General features: G+C 46.8%; 1 protein-coding gene across 11 annotated transcripts in view; it reads left to right on the top strand.

Annotated features, from left to right (window-relative positions):
- Positions 1-285: 285 nt before the first annotated feature.
- NF2 (NF2, moesin-ezrin-radixin like (MERLIN) tumor suppressor) overlaps positions 286-17,797 on the top strand; it is a gene marked incomplete at both ends in the record, with an annotated part of 103,852 nt that continues 86,340 nt past the window's right edge. For all 11 annotated transcript variants that reach the window (XM_080717317.1, XM_080717313.1, XM_080717316.1 and 8 more), the window contains one exon: positions 286-399. In XM_080717317.1, the coding sequence (XP_080573443.1) occupies positions 286-399 (114 nt within the window). The remainder of the gene's footprint in view (positions 400-17,797) is intronic.

The following is a 17,797-nucleotide window of genomic DNA, read 5'->3' as shown; positions in this document are numbered from 1 at the left end:
CAGGGCTCCTGGCCCCCGGCGTCCCCGGTCGGAGCCCCGCGGTGCCGGCGCCGGCTAGCGCCCCCTCCCCGCCGCCGTCAGGGCCTGCCCCCGGCTCCCCTTTCCGCCCTGGGGCCAGGGTCCTCGCGGCCCATGCTGGCCGCTGGGGACTCACACCGCCCCGACAGCTCCCGGGCCGGCCCGCCGACCACCATGGTGGCCCCGAGGCCTGTGCCGCGCCTCCAGGGGGGCTAACGGGTCCGGAGCGCAGGCCTCGGGCGAGGGGTCCCCGGCCGGAGCCCCGCCATGGCCGGGGCCATCGCTTCCCGCATGAGCTTCAGCTCGCTCAAGAGGAAGCAGCCCAAGACGTTCACGGTGCGGATCGTCACCATGGACGCCGAGATGGAGTTCAACTGCGAGGTAACCGGCCCCTCGGGGAGCCTCGGCCCCGGTGACAGTCGAGGGGGAGCGGCGGGGCCCGGTTCTATCATCCCCGGGGCAGGGGTGGAGAGGGTCAGGACCGGAAGGAGCCGTCCAGGCCGGAGCCACAGGTTGAAGCGAGTGGTGCGTCCTCACGTGGGGCTCAGCCCCAGCGCTTCCTGGATGTTTTCATTCATTGTTATTGGGAGAGCTTGGAGACATTCCTGGGAGCGAGTTCTGGTTGATAGCGTCAAGTTTAAGCTTCAACTGGAGGGAGCTTTTTGGTTTATTTTTATTAGATAATGCCTTTATGTGCCCAAGATACTAAAAAGTTATCAGAAAGTCTATGCTTATTGCTCTTTGCAAACCTGAAGTTTCTGGGGGGGGGGAGCTCTTTGAGGAAAGAGATGGTACCTAATACCTATTTTCATACTATCTAGCATGATGATAACAGCTATCGTTTGTTGAATACTTTTCGTTTGCCTGTGTTACTGGGGATTGAACCTAGCTAGGGTCATTCTACCTCCGAGCCACACCCCCAGCCCTGCGTGTTTGCTTGTTTTATTTATTTGTTTATTTTTGTGGAACTGGAGATTGAACCACCCAGGGGCATTCTACCTCTGAGCTACACCACAGACCTATTTTTTATTCTTTATTTTGAAACATGGTCTCACTAAGTTTCCAGTGCCTCACTACCTGCTAACCTGTGATCCTCCAGTTTCAGCCTCCCAAGTACTGGAATTAGAGGTGTGTGCCACCACACCCAGCTATTTTGAATACTTTTTTTTTTTTTTTTTTTTTTTTTTTTTGCGGTACTGGGGATGAAATCCAGGGACATTCTACCTCCGAGCTATACCCCCAGCCCTATTTTTTATTCTTTATTTGGAAACAGGGTCTCACAAGAGTAGCTGAAGGTCTCACTGAGTAGCTGAGGCTGTCCGCAAATGGTGATCCTCCTGTCTCATCCTCCCAAATGCTGGGATTACAAGCATGGCCATCACGCCCGCCTCACTATTTTGAATACTTTCTAAGTGCCAGGCATCCACCCATTTAACCCTAGCCACAACCCAGTGAAGCAGGTACCTGTGGCATGGTGATAAGGTTTTGGTCAGCTTTCCAGGTACACAACTCCTAAAATCCTTGGAATCTCCAAAGTGATAAGTGCCTTTTTGTATGCTAATGAGATGACTGGTGCTGGCGGGCTCTAGGTACTTTCAGGTTTGAGGCTGGTCAGTAGAATGACCCCCGGCAAATCGCTGGGCGTGGTGGTGCAGGCTTGTAATCCCAGCATTTGGGAGACTGAGACAGGAGGATTGCACGGGTTCGAAGCCAGCCTCAGCTACTTAGGCTCTCCGCAACTTAGTGAGACCCTGTTTCCAAATAAAGTATAAAATAGGTTTGGGAGTATAGCCCGGAGGTAGAAAGCCCTTGGGTGCCACCCCCAGTACTACCAAAAAAAAAAAAAGAATAACCCCGGGCAGACCTAGAAGTTTGGGACTTCTCAGTTAACCCCTTAATGTAGAGGATAGGGGTGGGCTGAAGGTTAGGATCACCTGTGGCCAGCGATTTGGTCAAGTGTGCCTTTTTAATAAAACCTCCGTAAAACCCTGAATGTCCAGAGTTTGGAGACTGACAGCTGAACCCGTGGGGGTTCCTGAGAACAGCCGTTGAAATCCTGTATCCTTTCCTGCATACCTTGACCTCTGCTTCTTTTCATCTGTGGCCCTTGTAATATCCTCATAATAATTAGGTAAATATAAGTGTTTCCCTGAGTCTTGTGAAGTGCTGTAGCAAATTAACTAAACCCAAAGAGGGGTTGTGGGAACCCTGATTTATAGCTGAGGCTGTCCACAAACCTCGATCTTCCAGCTTCAGCCTCCCGAATGCTGGAATTACAATCGTGTACCACCACACTCAGCCTCAGCTACATAGTGAGGCCCTTTGCAACTCAGTGAGACCCTGTTTCAAAATAAAAAATTGGGCTGAGAGTATAGCTTGGAGGTAGAACGCCCTTGGGTTCCATCTCCAGTACCGTGTCAACAAAAAAGAAAAGTCACAGAAGTCTTCTGTATTGATTATTGAGCACATAGAAAAACCACTTTGGTTTTATCGCTATATTTACAGAGCACTGTAAAGATTTAGAATTTTGGACTATTCTGTTAGCCAGTACAGCACTACTTCTACTATATTTCTTTTTTCTGGAACTGGGGATTGAACCCAGGGGCATTCTACCTCTGAGCTACAACCCCTGTTCCATTTTTTATTCTTAATTTTGAAACAGGAGCTGGGCGTGGTGGCACACGCTTGTAATCCCAGCAATCGGGAGGCTGAGATAGGAGGATCTTGGCAAATTTTTTTTTGGAAACAGGGTCTCACTAAGTTGCAGAGGAACTAAGTAGCCGAGGCTGGCTGTGAACCTGTGATCCTCCTGTCTCAGCCTCCCAAGTACTGGGATTACAAACTTGTGCCACCATGCCTGGATTCTCAAATAATTTTAAGTCCTTGCTACTCAGTGTGATTTATGGACCAGAAGCACTGGCAGCAGTGACTTGAGTCAGGGATTAGAAGACTTTTTCTTTTTTCTTTGGTACTGGGGGGTTGAACCCAGGGCCTTTACCTCTGAGCTATACCCCTAGACCTATTTTATTTTTATTTTGAAACCTCTTGCTAGGTTGATCAGTTTCCCTCAGCTGACGCTGGGATCCAACCTGTAATCCTCCTGTCTCAGCCTTTCAAGTACTAGGATTATAGGCATGCCCCTCCGTGTCTGGCTGGCAGACTTTTTCTGTACGGGGCCACATAGTCAATCTTCTCAGTGTTACAGGCCATGGGATCTCTATTGGAACTACTCCACTCTTTGCCTCTGCTGTTCTACACAAAAGCAGCCTTAGACAGGATTGAATTCCAGCGGAATGGCATGAGGAGTCCACTGACCCATTTCCCTACAAAACTGGTGAAAATTATTCATAACAACAATAGCAACTATTTAACCCCTTCAAATGGTTCTAAGGGCAAACAGTAAATGAAGAAACATCTATTCATGGAAACCTGTAAAAATTTGATAAGAAAAGTGAGAGGAAGTGATATTTGAAGCAAAGCTGCTCCCTCCCTCCCCAGTCCCAGCTTAGTGGAGAGTCCACTTCACCTGCTGGCGCAGTGCAGAGCCTCTCCCCTCAGCTTCCAGCCAGGGTGCTTTGTTCTCTAAAGGGGCAGGATTTGGGTTTCTCATCCTGCTCAGAGCTACCTGTTGCTGAGGCTGACTGAGTCCTGGATGCTACACCTGAGAGATGGGGCATCCTTCTTCCACCCAGTCTCTTATGAACAGGACATGGCATACTGAGAATATTTAGGCTCCACCCACTTTTGCCTCAGCCCCGGATTGTGAACTGCTGGTTCCATAGCAGAAACGGCAAACTGAATCCTCTGGTTAATGTGTCCATCTGCCCCTCCAATGAAATGCTCAGTCCTAGAGCGGGAGCATCACTCCAGACAAGCCTGGCCGGGCGTGGTGGTGCACACTTGTAATCCCCGCGCTTGGGAGGCTGAGAAAGGAGGATCGTGCAGGTTCGAAGCCAGCCTCAGCTACTTAGTGAGGCTCTCAGCAACGTAGTGAGACCCTATTTCCAAATAAAATATAAAATTGGTCTGAGAGTATAGCCTGGAGGTAGAAAACCTCTGGGTTCCACCCCCAGTACCACCGAGAGAGAGAGAGAGAGAGAGAGAGCGCGCGCGCGCATGTGTGCGCGCGCGCGCCCGTGCCCGCGAGTTTGCTATAGTCCGTTTCCCCATCTCCAGAGTCCTGGCTCAGGGATGTTGATGGAGGAGAGAATCCATAAAACTAACAGCTGAAGGTTAAGAAAGGAGGATTGCAGCAATCTAGTGATCTTATTTCAAAACAAATAAGTTGTGCACAGTGGTACATGGCTGTAATCCTAGTAGGCTGAGACAAGAGGATTACAGGTTTGAGACCAGTCTCAGAAAGTTAGTGGGACCCTGTTTCAAAATGTAAAATAAAATTGGGCTGGGAGTGTATCTTCGAAGTAGAATACCCCTGGGTTCAATCCCTAGTACCAAAACAACAACAACAACAACAGCAACCCCACTAAAAAGGGCTGGGGTATAGCTTATTTTATTTACTTATTTTTGCAGTACTGGGGATGGAACCCAGAGGTATTCTACCTCCGGGCTACACCCCCTGGGCCTATTTTATAATTTATTTGGAAACAGGGTCTCACTAAAGTTACTGAGAGCCTCACTAAGTAGCTGAGGTTGGCTTCAAACCTGTGCCATCCTCCTGTCAGCCTCCCAAGCGCTGGGATTACAAGTGTGTGCCACCACGCCTGGCTAGGGGTATAGTTTAGAGGTAGAATGACTCTGGGTTCAGTTTCCAGTACCACAAAAAATAAAAAATAAATAAAAATAAAAACTGACAGCTCCTGGTTGCGGGTGTAATTAAGTGAGAGCCTGCAGGAGACCTGAGTTCAATCTCTAGCACCCAAACCAAAAACCAGCCAACCAAACAAAAAGCTAGATTGTTTCTAATCTTTCCTCAAAGGGAGTCACTTAATATACTAGGCAGTGGGGAGAAGTTCATGCCTAAGGACACTTGAGAATATGGGCAAACTTTAATGAGGTAATTGGGAGGAGATTTGCAGATAAAATGAAGTTATAGCTTAGACTATGTCTTCCATTTTGCAAGAAGTTATCAGGAAACCAAACAGATGGGCCAGCTGGGCATGGTGGTGCATGCTTATAGTCCCACTACTTGGGAGGCTGAGACAGGATTGTAGGGTCGGGTCCAGCCTCAGTAACAGGAGGCCCTCCGTAACTTGGTGAGACCCTGTTTCAAACTAAAAAAATAAGGCTGAGGATGTAGCTCAGAGGTAGAATACCCTTGGGTTCAGTCCCCAGTAACACAGAAAAAATGAAAAAAAATTCTTTAGGTTGAAGGAAGTGACTTTAGTTAGGTCCATAGGAAAACGGCATTGGTAAAGGCAATCATGCAAATATAAAAGATAATAAAAATTAATATTTTCCTTCCTTGTAAACTGGTTTCAGAAACAGCTGGCTGGGCATGGTGGCACATGCTTGTAATCCAAGTTCTTGGGATTCTGAGTCAGAAGGAATGCAGGTTTGAGGACAGCGTCAGCAACATAGCAAGACTTAGTAACCTCGCGAAACCTTGTTTCAAAGCAAAAAATAAAATAGGAACCGGGTGTTGTTCTGAGGTAGAATGTCCCTAAATTCAATTCCTACTATATGTATGGCGAGGCATGGTGGTACACACCTGTAATCCCAATTGGAAAGCTGAAGACCTAGCAATTTAGGGAGACTGGAAGCAATTTAGCAAGATCCTGTTTCAAATTAAAAAGGGCTGGGAGTTGATGGGCGTGGTGGGCGCGCTTGTAATCCCAGCATTTGGGAGGCTGAGACCAGAGGATCGCGGTTCACAGACAGACTCAGCTACATAGTGAGGTGCTCCGTAACTTAGACCCTGTTTCAAAATAAAGAATAAAAAATAGGGCAGGGGGTGTAGCTCAGAGGCCGAATGCCCCTGGGTTCTATGCCCAGACCCGCAAAAAAAAAAAAAAAGAAAGAAAGAAAAAAGAATAAAAAGTAGGGCTGGGGCTATAGCTCAGAGATTAATGCCCCTAGGTTAAATTCCCAATAACAACCCCCCAAAAAAAAAAAGAGCAAGGGATATAGCTTAGAGGTAAACCCCCAGGTTTAATCCTTAGCAGCATTTTAGCGTGTGTGTGTGTGTGTGTGTGTGTGTACGCACATACACACAATGAAATTTTTTCCTTGTAAACCTATACAAACAAACCAGGCGTGGCAGCGCACGCTTGTAATGCCAGCGCTTGGGAGTCTGAGACAGGAGGATCGCGCAGGTTTGAAGCCAGCCTCAGCTACTTAGTGAGGCTCTCAGCCACTTAGTGAGACACTGTTCCCAAGTAAAGTATAAAATAGGTCTAGGAGTATAGCCCGGAGGTAGAAAAGTCCCTGGGTTCCACCCTCAGTCACACACACACACACACACACACACACACACACACACGAAAACAGGGCTAGCTGGGTATGGTGGCATATGCCTGTAATCTTAGTACTGGGGAGACTGAAACAGGAGGATCCTAAGTTTGTGGCCAGCCTCAGCAAATTAGTAAGACCCTGTTTCAAAATAAAAAGTATAATTGGGCTGGGGGTGTAGCTCAGAGTTAGAATGCACCTGTGTTCAATCCCAGTACAAAAAAAACCCCAAAAAACAACAAACAACAACAACAAATAGTGCTAGATCTTTATGTCCTTAGATTTGGCATAGGTTTCTTGAATATCAAATAAAAAGCATGAGAAAAAAAAAACAAATAATAAAAGTTACAAACTTCTGTGGTTCAATGGGTGCCATTAAATAAGAAAAAAATAGCAAATCATGTTTTCTCTAAAACATAAAGAATTTATAAGCAAGTAAGAGGCCGTGGGTTCAGTTCCTAGAACCACATGTGCATAGACACCCACTCAGGAATTCTTACAGCTTGATAACAAAAAAGGAAATTACTCAGTTAAAAAATAGCCAAGGAGGTCGGGTGTGGTGACTCACGCCTATAATCCCAGCCTTCAGGAGGAGGAGACTGGAGGATCTTGGTTCAAGGACAGCTTCAACTACTTTGGCCCTACCCAATGCAGTGAGAGCCTGTTTCAAAAATAAAAGTGGCTAAAAAAATAGGGTTGGTGGTGTAGCTCGGAGATATAGTGCCCTGGGTTCCACCCCCAGTACTGCACAAAAAAAAAAGGAAAAGAAAAAAGGCAAGGGGCTGGGTATTGGTGGTGTATCCCAGTACTTAGGAGACCGAGACAGGAGGGTTGCAGTTCGAGGCCAGCCTCAGCAACTTAGACTCTAACTTAGTGAGACTCTGTTTAGAAAATAAAAGAATAAAATCGGGCTGATGGTGTAGCTCAAAGGTAGAATGCCCATGGCTTCCATCCCCAGTAAAACACACACACACACACACACACACAATGGGCAAGGGATCAAAATAGATATTTCTTCAAGGAAAATATACAGCCAGTAAAATACATGAAAAGATGCTTAATGTGTAGGAAAATGCAAATCAAAAACACAATGAGAGCCGGGCGTGGTGGAACACCCTTGTAATCCCTGCGCTTGGGAGGTGCTTGGGAGGCTGAGACTGGAGGATCTTGCAGAAGCCAGCTGCTTTGGCTTGAGACCCTGTTTCCAAATAAAAATATAAAATAGGTCTGGGAGTGTAGCCCGGAGGTAAAAGGGTTTCAGGAACCCCAGTACCACCAAAACCAAAAAACAAAACAACAACCCCCCAAACAGAAAACAAAACAAACAAACAAACAAACAAAAACCACAATTAGAACTTTACCGCAAAGCCGACCTCTAGAATGCCTGGAATCAAAAGAGTCATAGAGTAAACTGGGTGTGGAGGCACATGCTTGTAATCTCAGTACTTGGGAGTCTGAGACAGGAGGATTGCAGGTTCTTGGCCAGCCTCAGCTACTTAGTGAGGCCCTCCACAACTTAGACCCTGTTTTTTTTTGGTGGTACTGGGGTTCCTGGAAGCCCTTCTACCTCCGGGCTACACTCCCAGACCTATTTTATATTTTTGAAACAGGGTCTCTTACGCCAGCGCGGCTGGCCTCGAACCTGCGCGATCCTCCTGTCTCCGCCTCCCAAGCGCGGGGATTACAAGCGTGTGCCACCACGCCCGGCGACCCTGTTTTTAAATAAAGAATAAAATACAGGGTTGGGGATGTAGCTTGGAGGTCGAATGTCCCTGGGTTCCACCCCCAGCCCCCCCCTCACAAGTCATATAGTATTGGGCAGAATGTGAAGAAGCAATCAGTTTAAAAACAGTCTCAGCCCAGTGTGGTGGCACAAAAAGAAAACCAAATAAATAAAGGGTTGGAGGGCTGGCATGGTGGTGGATGTCAGTAATCCCAGTACTTGGGAGGCTGAGATAGGAGGATTGCAGGTTCAAGACCAGCCTCAGCAATGCAGTGAAATCCTGTTTCAAAAAACAAAAAAGAAGCCGGGTTTAGGAGACCCTGTTTCCAAATAAAAAATGTAAAAATAGGTCTGGGAGTGTAGCCCGGAGGTAGAAGGGCTTCCAGGAACCCCAGTACCATAAAAAAAAAAAAAAACCCATAAAACAAAAAAACAAAACAAAAAACCCCCCAAAATAGCCGGGTGTGGTGGCGCACGCTTGTTGCACTTGGGAGGCTGAGACAGGAGGATCACACAGATTCGAAGCCAGCCTCAGCTACTTAGTGAGGCTCTCAGCAACTTAGTGAGACCCTGTTTCCAAATAAAATATAAAATGGGTCTGGGAGTATAGCCCGGAGGTAGAAAGCCTCTTGGTTCCACCCCCAGTACCACCAAAAGAAAACAAAAAACAAAAAAAAACCAAACAAACAAACAAAAAAGGGCTGGGAGTGCAGCTAGGAGGTAGAGTGCCCCTGGGTTCAATTAATTCCCAGTACCCCCAAAAAACAAAACAAAAAAATGGCTCTGGCAATTGCTCAATTAAGCATTGAGTTAACCATTCAACCTAGTAATCTATTCATGGATATCTGCCTAGGAGAAATGAAAATACGTCTACAAAGAAACTTGTGTGTTTCTAGCAGTGTTATTCATCATAGTTAAAAACGAGGAAGGAGCTCAGATGTCCATCAGCTGATGAAGGGCTCCCCAAAATGTGGTGAGTCAGTACAGGAGCATGGTAGTGGAGTAGGTATCAGTACATGCTCCAATATGGACAGTCCTTGAAAATGGGCTACAAGAACACATACTGTCATAAGTAGGCCTAGGGAAGGGAGGGGGATTTGTCGAGACAGACTGTAGCTAAGTCCCCTACAGCTGGGCAAGTGGGCGAGGGAGGCGTGGGAGCAACACCTGAGGCGAGGTTTCTCTGTGACGATAGGTTCTCACTTTGACTGTGGTGATGATTGCCCAACTCTGCGACTCTGCTAAAAATCCCTACAATTTAGTTGGTGAATCTTAAGGTATGTGAATCATATCTCAATACAATTGTTCTTAAAAAGCAACCTTAAGCCGGATGTGGTGGCGCACACTTGTTATCCCCGCGCTTGGGAGGCGGAGACAGCCGAGGATCGCACAGGTTGGAAGCCAGCCGCCCTGGCTTAAGAGACCGTTTCCAAATAAAATATAAAATAGGTCTGGGAGTGTAGCCCGGAGTGTAGCCCGTAGGTAGAAGGGTTCCATTCCCAGTACCACACACACACAAAAAAAGCAACCTTAAACCGGGCATGATGGTGCATGCCTGTAATCCCAGAATGTGGTAGGCTGAGAAAGGAGGATCACAGGTTCGAGGTCAGCCTTAGCTACTACATATTAGCAAGGCTTTGAGCAACTTAGTGAGACCTGTTTCAGAATTAAACAAAATAAAAGCCGGGCATGGTGGCGCACACTTGTCATCCCAGCATTTGGGAGGCTGAGACAGGAGGATCGCAGTTCGTGGACACCCTCAGCTACTTAGTGAGGTTCTTGCAACTCAGTGAGACCCTGTTTCAAAATAAAGAATGAAAAATAGGGCGGAGGGTGTAGCCTGGAAGTAGAAGGCCCCTGGGTTCCATCCACAGAATCAAGGGAGGAAAAAAAAGGCTAGGAGTAGCTCAGAGGTAGAATGTCACTGGGTTCAATCCCCCAGTATCCTATATTATAAATTGCTGGGTACAGTAACGCATACCCTGCAATCTCAGCTGCTCAGGAGGCTGAGGCAGGAGGATCCCAAGTTTAAGGCCAGCCTGGACAACTTAGGCTCTGTCTCAAAATAAAAAAAAAATAAATAGGACTGTAGTAGAGGGCTGGCCTATCATGTGCATGGCCCTGGGCTTGATCTTGTACTTCAATAAAGGAATGAATGAATGTATAAAAATATTAGTTCTCTGCTCAAGCATAGGTGGCAGGTTGGATATGTCCTATGCATGGGCTTTGAAATAAGATAGACTTAGTCTCTCTTTTTTTTAATATTGGGATTGAACCTAGGGACATTCTACCTCTGAGTTACATCTCCAGGCCTATATTATTTTTTTTATTTTGAAACAGGTCTCAGGAAGTTGCTCAGAGCTTTGCTAATAAGTAGCGAAGGCTGGCTTAGAATCTGTGATCCTCCTTTCTCAGCCTACCACATTCTGAGACTACAGGCTTGCACCACCGTGCCCGGCTTAAGGTCGCCTTTTTTTTTTTTTTTTTTTTTTTGCAAGTCTGGGAATGGAACCCAGAGCCATTCGACCTCCAAGCTACAACTCCTGCCCTACCTTTTATTCTTTATTTTGAAACGGGGTCTCACTAGGTTGCGGAAGGCCTCACTCACTCAGTAGCTGAGGCTGTCCACGAACTGTGATCCTCTGGTCTCAGCCTCAGGTATTACTCTCATGCCTCCCTCGCCCACTTGCCCAGCTGTAGGGATCACTTAGCTACAGTCTGTCTCTATTAATACCCCTTCCTACTCTGCTGAAGTCTCTCCTAAGCTGCTGAAACTGACCTTGCACCTGTAATACTCCTGTTTCAGTCTCCCAAGTGCCAAGTGGTGCTAGAAGTGTACACCGCACTCAGCTAGACCTTGTCTTGAATTCCAGCTACACTATTTCTTCCTTGGACATTATACTTAAGCTTTTTGGATCTCAGTTTCCACATCAATAAAATGGGTCTAATAGTACAGACCCTGCACAGTTGTTCTTACTAAGGATTTGTGGGAGTTTAGTACCTGGCAGAAAGGAAGAATTAGAAGGGGCTGTAATTGGCCTAAAGCAGAAGGCTCAGGTCACCTTGGGCACCGCCCTCTTAGATCTGTCAAGTCCTTTCACCCCCCCCCCTTCAAATTCTAGTGGAAACCCCCATTTGTAAACCATGTTAGAATATTTTGTTAAAAGCAATAGCAGTTTGATTTATGGTGCTAAAACTTGGAGAAGTGATTCATCTTATTCTTCTGCCCTTTTTTATGTTGTACATTAACTGGGCAAGGTCTGAATCAGAGAAATGGCAGATGCATTTTGGAGGGGAGAGAGAGAGAAATTTGTGGAAGTCTTGGCTTCATCAAGGTCAGACGTAGGTGGCCTTTGGAGAAGGACTCGATTTCAGGAGCCACGGTGGTTACCACATGAGTCATGTTTTCTGGTGATTAGTTCAGACTCTGCTGCAGAGACGGGGGACAAATCTCTCTCTTGCACTACTGACTGCATTGCACAATTGGCTGATGCTTCGGAAGATTTTTCCACTTGAAAGATTTGATATTTGTCATTTTGAGAAAGTGGACGCTGAATGTAATTTGCCAGGAGGCTAAACGGTTATGTTATTTCTTATCTAGGCTGGAATTTTACTCTAATAATTCACTCTATCAGCAAGAAGAGCCAAAACAAAAAATGTCTCTAAATTGAGTTGAGGGAGAGTCTGATGCTCCCTCCCCTGCCCCCTTGTTTTGTAACACTAATAAACTCAGACACTCTAGCTCTCTACCCCCTCAACTCTTCTCATTCGTTTTTTATTTTAAAACAGTCTTGCTGAGTTATTGCGCGACAGCCTTGAACCCATGATCCTCCTGTCTCAGCCTCCCAAGTACTGGATTGCAGGCGTACACCACTGTGCCTGGCTTCTAACACCATCTTATGTTCAAAACAAAGTCTTCTCAGTGTTTTCATGCACCCGAGCAGGTTACGATCAGATCGAGTGCCAGTATTCCAGGTCATTCCATTACACAGAAAGTGGGCATAAGTTGTGCATAGCAGAAGTAACCTTCAAAAGGAGAAAACCAGCAGCTCTAGTTGGGATGTGGCTCAGTGGTAGAGTGCTTGCCTAGCACGTGTGAGGCCCTGGGTTCAATCCTCAGCATGATCCAAAAAAAAAAAAAAGGACGTGCAATTCCATTTCTCCCCTACCTCTTTTTTTTGTGTGGTACTGGGGATGGAACCTCGGGGCATTCTGCCTTTGAGCTACACCCCCAGACCCCTTTCTTTCTTTTTTTTTTTTTTTTTTGCGTATCTGGGGATGGAACCCAGGGGCATTTGACCTCCGAGCTACAGCCCCTGCCCTATTTTTTCTTCTTTATTTTGAAACCGGGTCTCACTGGGTTGCAGAGGGCCTCACTAAGTAGCTGAGGCTGTCCGCGAACCGCGATCCTCCAGGTCTCAGCCTCCCGAATGCTGGGATTACAAGCGTGCACCACCACGCCCGGCTCTTTCTTTTTCTGTGGTACTGGGGATGGAACCCAGGGGCCTTCTACCTCCGGGCTACACTCCCAGACTTATTTTATATTTTATTTGGGATTACAAGCGTGTGCCACTATGTCTGACTATTTTATTTTTTAATTTGGGGACAGGGTCTTGCCAAGTTGCTCCCAAGTACTGGAAATACAGGTGTGTGCCGTCATGCCTGGCTAAAATTTATTTTGAAACTGACTTTCTGGTCACTGCTCTCAGCAGTCATCTCCCTTGTTATTACTTAAACCCCACGGGTTAACTTGGCAGGCTGAGATGAGAGGACTGATCGCAGGTTTGAGGCCAGCCTTGGCAACTTAGTGAGACCATGTTTCAAAATACAAAAGGCTCAGGAGTGTAGCTCAGGTAGAAAACTCCTGGGTCCGATCTCCAGTACTAAAAATCATCATCATCGTCATCCCATGGGGCTGACGTGTCTGTGGGTGGCCGGTCCCACTGCCTGGGTGTGGGCCATGGACAGGCAGGGGTGATCAGTGAGCCCATGGGAGCTGGCGAAGGGCATGCAGACGCAGCAGGTGCTGGCTGGTGCAGCGTGGCGTCGCGGTTGCCTGCGGTATTCGGTGCAGTAACACAGGAGCACTAGCATAGGCTAGGTGTGTAGCAGGGCTGCGCCTCGAGGTCTGTGTGTGCACACGCCTCTCACGTTGGCACAGTAATGTGTCTGATGACTCGTTCTCTAGAACATATCCCTCCCCGTGTGACTTAGGACTGTAACATGATGACGACCAATAAGGCCTGTGGTTGCCTATTTAAACTTCATACTGCAGCTTTCGTGTGAGTTGGGCAAGTGTGGGCTTGAACTCATTTCCTGTTTCTCAGGGTTCTGTGGCAGCACAGCCTGGGGGTTATGATCCTTACCTTGGGGGCTCCGTCCCGGTGCTGCCTCAGTAAGCTAGGCAACCTTAGCCAAGTCCCTCGCCTTTCACGGGCCTCTTCCTCACCTGTAAACTGGGGACCACCATGACTCCTCCTGCAGGGTGTTGTTACCGGGACTGAAACTAGTCATAAACCAGGCGTGGTGGAGAACACCTGTGATCCCAGCATTCGGGAGGCTGAGACAGGAGGATCATGGTTCGCCGGAGCCTCAGCCATTCAGTGAGGCCCTCTGCAACTCAGTGAGACCCTGTTTCAAAATAAAGAATAAAAAATAGGGCAGAGGGTGTAGCTTGGAGGTAGAATGCCCTTAGGTTCCACCCCCAGTATCGCCAAAAAAAAAAAAGAATAGAAACTGAGTCGTGACTGTAGAATGGCACCTGGCACAAGGTGGAACAAGCCTTACAAGGCAGCGTTTCCTCTCACAGCCTGGGGTTCCTCCCTTCCCTCGCTCTAGGCTGCTCTTTCCTGAATGCTCCATATTCTTTCCACCTTTTTTTTTTTTTTTTTTTTTGCAGGTCTGGGGATAGAACCCAGGGGCGTTTGACCTCCGAGCTACACCCCCTGCCCTATTTTTTCTTCTTTATTTTGAAACCGGGTCTCACTGTTGCAGAGGGCCTCACTAAGTAGCTGAGGCTGTCCGTGAACCGCGATCCTCCAGGTCTCAGCCTCCTGAATGCTGGGATTACAAGCGTGCGCCACCACGCCCGGCTCTATTTCCACCTTTTGCACCGCTGTAGAGGCAGCGCCCTGTGCCTGGACTGTCCTCACCTGTCCATGGCAGGGAGATGCTCATTCTTCTCCTGGGCTCTGCTCAAGGCCTCCGTCCTGCATGCCCAGGGTAGCTTAACTGCTAAGTGAGGGGGCTGGTTTTTTTTTTTTTTTTTTTTTGTGGTATGGCGGGTGGAACCCAGAGGCTTTCTACCTCCGGGCTGTACTCCCAGACCCATTTTATATTTTATTTGGAAACAGGGTCTCACTAAGTTGCTGAGAGCCTCACTAAGTAGCTGCGGCTGGCTTCGAACCTGTGTGGTCCTCCTGTCTCAGCCTCCCAAGTGCGGGGATTACAAGCGTGCACCACCACGCCTGGCGAGGGGGCTGAGATTTGACTCGGTATCGGTCTTCCAGGCCAACCCTCTTTTTACAATGCTGGAAGTGCAAAAGTAGAAAAAGGAAAGAAAAAGTTAGAACCCTTTTCTGGGGAGAACATAAGTTTATTTTTTTTTGTTTTTTTTTTTGTTTTTTTGGGGGGGTATTGTGGGTGGAACCCAGGGATATTCTGCCTCTGACCTACACCCCCAGCCCAACTTTTTAGTCTTTATTTTGAAACCGGGTCTCACTGAGTTGCAGAGGGCCTCACTAAGTAGCTGAGGCTGTCCACAGACCACGATCCTCCGGTCTCAGCCTCCCGATGCTGGGATGACGAGCGTGCGCCCCCACGCCCGGCCTAGTCAGGTACTTTGGAGAGCAATAATAAGAATGTTGACTGAGACAAGGGTCTACTACCTGAGGCATAGTGAGCAGTTGGTAAGTGTTACCTCTGTGTTGTCATGGACTAGGTGTGGGAACAAAGAAAAAGTCTCCTAGTAGAGGCTGTGTGAATTTTCCCCATTACTCGTCGTCATCTCTGAGCCTTCTTCAGGTTATCCATGCCTTTGTTATTATACATCCTCTAATCTATAATTTGCTTAAATATAATGAGCTTAACTTTTGCCATATTTTTTTCTCTTTCTTTCTGTTGTTATTGTTCCTCCTCCTCCTCTTCTCTTCTTCCTCCTTTTTTTCTGATTCTCCTTCTTTGCTAAGGAATGGAACCCAGGTCCTTACACTGTACCACTGAGCTACATCTTAGCCTACCGTATTCCAAGTGAAGGATCTTTTTTGTAATGTGTAAAATAACTTGATTTCTGTGTCTTGATGCCTGTTATGGTGGCTGGTTCTTTTCTGGTTTCTTCCATGGTTAATGATTCTCAGTTCTATTGTCCCCAGTATGTTACCTCGCTCTCCTTTCTGTGGTCCTGGGTGTTGAATCCAGGACCTTTTGACCTCCAAGCTGCACCCCCAAACCTTTTTTATTTTTTATTTTTTGAAACAGGGTCTTACTGGGTTGCTGAGAGTCTTGTTACTTGCTGTGGCAGTCCTTGAATCTGCAATCTTCCTGTTTTAGCCTCCCAAATACTGGGATTATAGGCATACACTGCCACGGCTGGCTCCCGATATGTGTGTGTGTTTGGGGTACTTGGGGATTAAATCCAGGGGTGTTTTACCACTGAGCTCCACCCTAGCTCTATTTTATTTTTTTATTTTGCAATAGGGTCTCACAAAGTTGCAGAGGGTCTCATTAAGTTGCTGAGGCTGGCTATGAACCTGCGATCCTCTTGTCTCAGCCACCCAAGTACTGGGATTACAGGCACATGCCACTGTGCCTGGCTCTAGAGTTTTTATTTATTTATTTATTTTATTTTTGGTGTTTGTGGGGGGGGCCTGGGGATTGGGGACACTGTACCTCTGAGCTACACCCTCAGTGCTATTTTATTTTTACTTGTAAACAGCATCTCGCTAGGTTGATGAGAGTCTCACTACTTGCTGAAACTGTCCTTGAATCTATGGCCCTTCCTCTCAGCCTCCCAAATACTGGGATTACAGGCCTGTGCCACCAAGCCCAGCTCTGTTACGTCATTTTGACATTTTTCTTTCTTTTTGATTGATGACCTCTCCAATTCATGCTAGTTTTGCATTCCTGCCCAAGAACATTTAAGGTTCTTGTTTATTTTTAATTTCAGAAGTTAAAGCATTTACGGCTTTAAAGTCCCCAAATGGGGTTTTCTCAGAACTGCTAATCTTTTTAGGCAGCTGGTGACAAGGCTTCTTTGGTTTGTCATAGGATGAAGTGTTCTGTCCTTGTGTCTGCGCTTTGTCTCATTTAGATTCTAAGTCCACATGTTTTAGGACATTTTTAGCACACAACAAATTTATTACTGAACTAGTGCTGACTTCAAGGGGAGAAGTCTTTAATCAAACCTTTAGTTTAGCCGTGCTGACTCAAGATGCTGTCTGTGAGTCCCAGTTTAGGAATCACTGTTGCCACTAGGTAGCGGCAGAGCACACCATTTCAAAGCGGCCCTCCCCAGCTATTTCACTGCTATTCCCCCTTCAGGACAGCTCCTTGCTAAATCTGGACAGCTTTGGAAAATTCTCACAAACTCTTGTTAGTGAGTTATGTTCCTTATGGGTTTCCTATATACATTTCCAGTTTTAAGTCTCCTACTTTCTGTAGGTTTTTTTTTTTTTTTTTTTTTTTTTTTTTTTTGTGGGCCTAGGGATGGAACCCAGGGGCATTCGACCTCCGAGCTCCACCCCCTGCCCTATTTTTTTATTCTTTATTTTGAAACAGGGTCTCACTAAATTATGGAGCACCTCACTTGAGTAGCTGAGGCCGTCCTCGAACCGCAATCCTCTGGTCTCAGCTTCCCAAATGCTGGGTGTACAAGTGTGCACCACCACGCTCAGCTCTCTGCAGTTTTGATAGTTTGAGTTTCAAATTTGTTTTGTAGCACTGGAGATAGAATTTAGGGGCATTCTACTTCTAAGCAACACTCCTGGCCCTATTATTTATTTATTCATTCATTTATTCATTTATTTATTTATTTTTGCGGTACTGGAGATGGAACCCAGGGGTATTCTACTTCCAAGCTACACCCCAGCCCTATTTTTTATTCTTTATTGAAACAGGGTCTCACTGAGTTGCAAAGGGCCGCACTAAGTAGCTGAGTCTGTCTGCGAACCAGGATCCTCCTGTCTCAGCCTCCCAAGTACCGGGATTATAAGCGTGCGCCACCACGCCCAGATTCTGTTTTACTTTTTTATTTAGAAGCAGGGTCACATGAAATTGCAGAAGGCTTCACTAAGTTGCTGAGGCTGGTTGAGAGCCCGAGACCCTCCTGCCTCAGCCTCCCAAATACTAGGATTGTAAATGTGTGCCACCTTGAGATAAAATTACTAAACGTATCTAGACAGAGTAATTCCTAAACTTATCCCCAAGAGAGCATTTGCCCACTATTTTACATCAGTTCTAAGATTAAGTCAGACTCATAAATTTGTTTTTATGTCTCTAGCCTGCCGGGTGCGCACGCTTGTCATCCCCGCGCTTGGGAGGCTGAGACGGGAGGATCGCACAGGCTCGAAGCCAGCCTCAGCTACTTAGTGAGACCCTGTTTCCAAATAAAATATTAAAAAAAAAAATAGGTCTGGGAGTGTAGTGTGGAGG

The sequence above is a fragment of the Muscardinus avellanarius genome (assembly GCF_963383645.1).
Source record: "Muscardinus avellanarius genome assembly, chromosome: 21".
NCBI lineage: Eukaryota > Metazoa > Chordata > Mammalia > Rodentia > Gliridae > Muscardinus > Muscardinus avellanarius.
Note: the sequence above shows the minus strand (reverse complement) of the source record. Positions and strands in the feature narration are given on the sequence as shown.